This window comes from Martes martes (assembly GCF_963455335.1).
Source record: "Martes martes genome assembly, chromosome: 7".
NCBI classification, from domain to species: Eukaryota; Metazoa; Chordata; class Mammalia; order Carnivora; family Mustelidae; genus Martes; species Martes martes.
The window spans coordinates 136,587,728-136,593,367 of record NC_137894.1 but is presented as its reverse complement, the minus strand read 5'-3'; the positions used below and the strand labels follow the sequence as shown (position 1 = coordinate 136,593,367).

General features: G+C 58.4%; 1 protein-coding gene across 1 annotated transcript; it reads right to left on the bottom strand.

The window, feature by feature from the left end:
* Positions 1-2,198: 2,198 nt before the first annotated feature.
* BDKRB1 (bradykinin receptor B1) lies at positions 2,199-3,754 on the bottom strand (the record flags this gene model as incomplete). The annotated part of the gene is made up of 1 exon (XM_080809507.1): positions 2,199-3,754. The coding sequence occupies one exon, from the start codon at positions 3,752-3,754 to the stop codon at positions 2,675-2,677; it is 1,080 nt and encodes a 359-aa protein (XP_080665633.1). The 3' UTR covers positions 2,199-2,674.
* Positions 3,755-5,640: the final 1,886 nt, after the last annotated feature.

Below are 5,640 nucleotides of genomic sequence, written 5' to 3'. Positions count from 1 at the left end.
GATTTCTCAAGCCAGCACGCTCTAGATGGTGGCATCGTCTTTTGCAACCCCCAGAGAGCATTTTTAGAAGGCACAGGGGAGCCGAGAAAGCAGCAAGGAGGACATTTTCAGGTCAGGTCACTCAGAGCAGAGGAGAGAGTGGGTGTTATCTTTCCTTTCCGACTCTCTACTTCTGCCTAATAGTCCTGTCCCGGCCACCTTATTCAGGACCTTTGCTTCCAGGATTCCTGCCCCCGGGGGCTCAGATGTGGCCTTGGTGTTGGGAAGCAAGCAGGCAAGCTGGTGACTCCAGCCTCTGCTCTGTGGGAGGCGGCGGTGGCCCTGGCGTCAGGGGCACCTGCTCTCAGCACCAGAGAACTGGTGTCCTAGGGAGCACCCCAAAGTCTGTGACTAGGGGCCCCTGCTGTGCTCCCAGTACCCACGGCAGTGTCTGGCCCGAACTAGTAAACATCTGCCTAAGGAAGGAATGCAGGTTCCGTGTCACTAGATCTGCCAGTGCCCACGGGAAGACCGGAATGGGATTCTTGGGTGGGATTTGAATATTGGTCACCAACTCAAAAATAGTTTTTAACCACCACATGATTTAAATTAAACACATGTGCTGGCTGGATCGGTGCTTGTTGACTTAAATCTCTGCTCTCCGGGACACCTCCAGGGGCTGGTGCGCTGACCGCGGGGGTGGCCACTGCTGGCCTGCGAGGGTCCGGTGGCCCAGCCCCTCTTAGATCCCATCGGCGGCTCCGGGAGCACTGGCTTCTTTCCCTTTCCTGAATGCATCCAGGGCTTTGCTGCTGCCCCGTGAGCACTGGCCTTTCGCGAGCAGAAGCTGCTCTTCCCTGCACTCCCACCCCTGCCCGTACACCCGCCTTGGCACCTGACCCACAGCCGTCTCCTCCCTGGGACCCTCCAGCACTGCCTGCCTGCCTGCAGGGGCCCTGTGGGCTGTCCATCCTCCGCCTCTCCATTCCTTGACCGCCTCGCCACCAATGACCCTCTCCTGCTCTCTGTTCCAGCTGCCCAAGGCCACGGCCTCACGGGAGGTGCAATGTTCTGTGTGAACTCTCTTACTCCGTGGCCTCAACCTCCTCTTCTTCTGCTCTGTCACCTAGGTGCTCCCACGGTCCCCGCTCTGTGACCACAGCCATGCCTGTCTCCCTCACCTCCTAAGTTCATTCCTTCTCTAATTCAGCCAGTCTCCAGAGTCCGACCAAAACCCCCAGCCCCCTTGAAGGGTGGCAGTCCTCTGGCAAAACCCCAGCCCTGGAGATACCCCAGGTCTGCCTGTCTGGGGCCTGAAAAGCATGGCTAGAATGATTCACACAACAGGTTAATGCCTTCTAGCTCTCGCCGGGCCCTCCGTGCTTCCCACCCTGCCCTTGACCATCTTGTCCTCCTCGACCCTGAAACCCGTCTGTGACCGCCTCGTACCTCCCTTTCCTTCATCCTTCTCCCTCGAAGCCTATACACCTACCGACCCACCTCTGGGTGGAGCTTGTTTCTTCTCTCCGCAGCACGCCGTTCTCCTATTTGGCCTGGCCAGCTGCTTGCTCTTCAGACTCACTACTTACTGTCGCTGTCTCCTCCTCCGGGAAGCCCTCCAGACCCCACTCCTCCTCGTCACCCCTCCTGGGGGCTGCTTCTCTGTGCTCAGAACACCTCCTCACGCGTGATGGGGGCAGTTACCCTGCTCTCTGACACTCTCCAAGCCCCTTGAACGCAGACTTCGCCCAGTTCACCCCGGATCCCCCGGAGCAAGAAGAAGACCGAAGCATTAACAGTTTCATAAATGCTCTTTCCTGCGTAGCGCCTGCGTCCCACCTGCGTGTTCCGGTCATGCCTCTGCCAGGCCTCCCTCCCTCTCTCCGCGCCTCCAGGTTCTGCCCTTCCTAAAACTCAGCTCCCCGTTGACTCCCTTCAGAGCAGGTCTCCGGACAGCCCTGCCAGGAACGCGCTCTTTTCCCATCTGAACACTCACGGGGCTGGATACGGGGCGTGCTTCTGTGATTTCTCGCTTTATTTTTTTATATTCTAATTATTCATGCCAGTCCCTTGTGGACGGGATCCCTAGTTCTATCATCTCTGTATGCCTAGCCATTAGCCTAGAACCTTCTGGGTGGGCACGTGGCAACGTGGGCAGAGACCCGGACCGGAAGTTTCCTGTAGCTGCTGGAACAAATTAGCACAAACTCAGTGACATGAAACAGCACGACTTTATTGTCTTCTGTTTCTGGAGGCCGGACCTCTGAGGTCCATCTCAGCGGGCTCAAGTCCCAACGTCTGCAGCGCTGACTCCTTCCGGAGGCTAAAGGGGGGAATCCGTCTCCGTCTCTTTTCCTGCCCTTAAGGGGCGCCAGCAGCCAGCCCCTGGCTCTGGGCTCCTGCGGTCCCTCCAGCCTCCCGCTTCTGCTGCCGCAGGGCCTTCTCAGATGCTCGCATGGCCGCTTCTCTTTTTCCTTTGTGGAGACACTGGACCCACTCAGATAATCCAGGATCATCTCCCCATCCCGGGATCCTTAGCTTAATCACACCCGCAGAGTCCTCCTAGGAGAAAAACACGCAACAGTTCCCAGGGGTGAGGTCCCGCCCATTTTTGCGGGGGGCGGGGAGCGCTGCATCAGGAGCCCAGGACAACAGCATCTATCACGTCCGAGGTCACTGAGGAGGAAGCCAAGCGTCATGGCTCCCGGCTCTTCTTCTTCTGCCAGAAATGTTGGAGAACCTCCGTCCTGTGGCGCAAGGCCCCCGGACTGAGGCTGCGAGGGGTACACTGCTGGTAGAGTTCCCAGACCTTGGTCCGGAAAAGCCGGCCTACGAAGACGTAGATGACCGGGTTCAGGCAGCTGTTGGTGAAGGCGAAGAAGTTGGCGTACTGCAGGCCCAGGTCGATGAAATCCTCCCAGAAGCAGCCCCGGACGGCCCGCGCCTGGTAGAGGAACTCCAGGAAGGCGAAGAAGTGGTAGGGGGTCCAGCAGACCAGGAAGGCGGCCACCAGGGTGAGGATGAGGGCCGTGCTCTTGCCGCCCGCGGGGCCCCCGCAGCGCGTCCCCGGGACCTCGGCCCGCCCGCGCAGGGAGGCCAGGATGTGGCCATTGAAGAAGACGATGGCGGCCAGCGGCAGCAGGAAGCCCAGCACGTTCAGCTCCACCATCCTCGCCCAGTGCCAGGCCCCGCCGGGGGGCAGGAGCACGCAGGCGCGGGAGTCGTTCAGCTCCGGCACGGCCTGGACCGAGCGGAACAGGAAGGTGGGCACGCTCAGGAGGCCGCCCAGCGCCCAGATGAGCAGGCAGGTGACCTTGGCCCGTCGCCGCCGCCGCCGCCACCGGCTGGCCATGGGGTGCACCAGCACGCGGTAGCGGTCCCAGCTGATGGCCACCACCAGGAAGATGCTGATGAACAGATTGGCCTTGATGACGCCGTTGACCAGGCGGCAGAGGGGGCCTCCGAAGGGCCAGCGGAACTGGTGCGCGATGTTCTCCGCCCAGAAGGGCAAGCCCAGGACGAACACCAGGTCGGAGGCGGCCAGGTTGGCCAGGTAGATCTCGGCCACGCTCAGGCGCCGCCGCGGGACGAGGAAGACGGACAGCACGAAGAGGTTCCCCAGCAGGCTGCAGACGCAGACCGTGACGATGAACGCGGGGAGCACGGCCTGCAGCAGGGCCCAGGCTTCGCGCGCGCCGTCGCACGACGTGCCATTGGGCGCCGAGAGCCGGCTCCGGTTCAGCGACGGGGACTCCAGCAGGCTCCGGGACGCCATCCACGGGGACCTGCGCTGAAGGGCACGCAGAGTCAGCGGGAGGCCGCCCCTGGCAACCCGCCCCCAGGTTTGGAAAATAAGGTGCTATTGGCGCGCGGCCACCCCTGCTCCTTTGCGCGTTGTCCAAGACTGCTTTGGTGTGGCAGTGACAGGGCGGCGTGGCTGGCACAACTGGGAATACTCGCCGTCTGGTCCCCTTGAGGAGATGTTTGCCGACCCCTGGCATAAAGGAAAGGACAGGGGCTTTGAGACCCGAGTCTGAACCCTGGCTCAACCACTGGGTGTGGGCCACTGAGACCCCTGACTTTTATTTTTCCTTTTTGGAAGTCGGGGCCAATCGTATCCCTCTTGTGGGGCTGTGGCGAGGACTGGCGTTCGGATCTATGGAGCTCTTGGCGAGGTCGCCTGGTCCAGAGGAAGCGCCCAGTGGAAGGTGCTCATTCATCTTATTAACAACCACAGTAGTGGGGCGCCTGGGTGGCTCAGTAGGTTAAGCGTCTGCGTCGGCTCAGGTCATGATCTCAGGGTCTCGGGATCGAGCCCCACATCAGGCTCCCTGCTCCGTAGGGAGTCTGCTTCTCCCTCTGACTTTCTCCCCTCTCATGCTCTCTCTCACTCTCTCTCAAATAAATAAATAAATAAATAAATAAAATCTTAAAAAAAAGAAAAGAAAAAGAAAGAATAGCCACTCACACTGAGGAAATGATCTCTATCTCCAGGCACCCTTCGAAGACTTTCACGTTTAAATATTTTTTCATTTAATTTTCCCAGGAGCTCTGTGGGGGCTGGGTCCTTGTCCCCTCCATGTGATGGTTCAGAAAACGGAGCACTGGGGGGCTGATCTCTCCTCCGCGGTCACACAGACCTCGACCGTCTGACCCCAGAGCCTGGGCCTCTGTCTACGCGATCCTGCTGCGTGTTTTGTCCCCACTTGGTAGACGAGGGAGCCAGGCTCCGTTGTTAACAGCCTGTCCTGGGAGACCTCAGTCCGCGCTGCCCCCTAGCCCACAGCTGGCCTGCCTCCCGCGTGCCCACGCTGTTCCAGGGGAAGAGAGATGTGGTGGGAAGGAAGCGGACTATGCCTCCCAGCCCTCTGGAACCCCATGGAAAGAAGGGACCACATCCTGTACTCGTGGGCTGAGATTCTTCCACTGGGCACCACCTCACAGCCTCTAACAGAAGATATTGTGTAAGAGAGAACCAATCTTGGAAGAGTCTTGGCTGTGTGACCTTGGACAACCACTTGGTGTCTCTGAGCCCGACTTTCCTTATCTGAGGAGGCGATGACTGTCAAGTTTTGACACTGTTGGTAACTCACACACTGGGCCACTCACACCAAAGCACAATTCACCAGTTCCTCCATGCATTTATCTACTGAACTAGTATTTATTGAGCACCAGCTGTATACCCTGGCGCTGTTCTAGGTATTTGGACACGGCAGTGAATCAAACTGGTAAAAACTCCATGCCCTCGGGGGGCTTCTAGCCTAGTGGGAGGAGAGAGCCCACAACACTGAACAGACTGAGTAAATGTGTTAGCTGGGGAGTGGTGGCAGGGGGGGGATGGTAAGATGGAATCAGCGTCTAGATTTATATTGGAAGTAGTACCTCCATGATTTTCAATCAGATGCAGGTTGTGAGAAAGGAAGGATCGGATGTCACCAAGAAATATGAGGTTGTCATCAACTGAAATGGAGGTCACAGACTGAAGATGGGCAGGATTTTTTGAGTGGGGGGAGATCAGGGGTTCACTCTTGGACATGTCAAGGTTGTGATGTTTACTGGCCCCCAAGTGGGGATTTCTAGGGCTCGCCTAGAGAGTCAAGTCCGGTTTTCAGGGACAGGGTCTGATACTATGATATGTAAATGGGAACTGTGATTACCTAG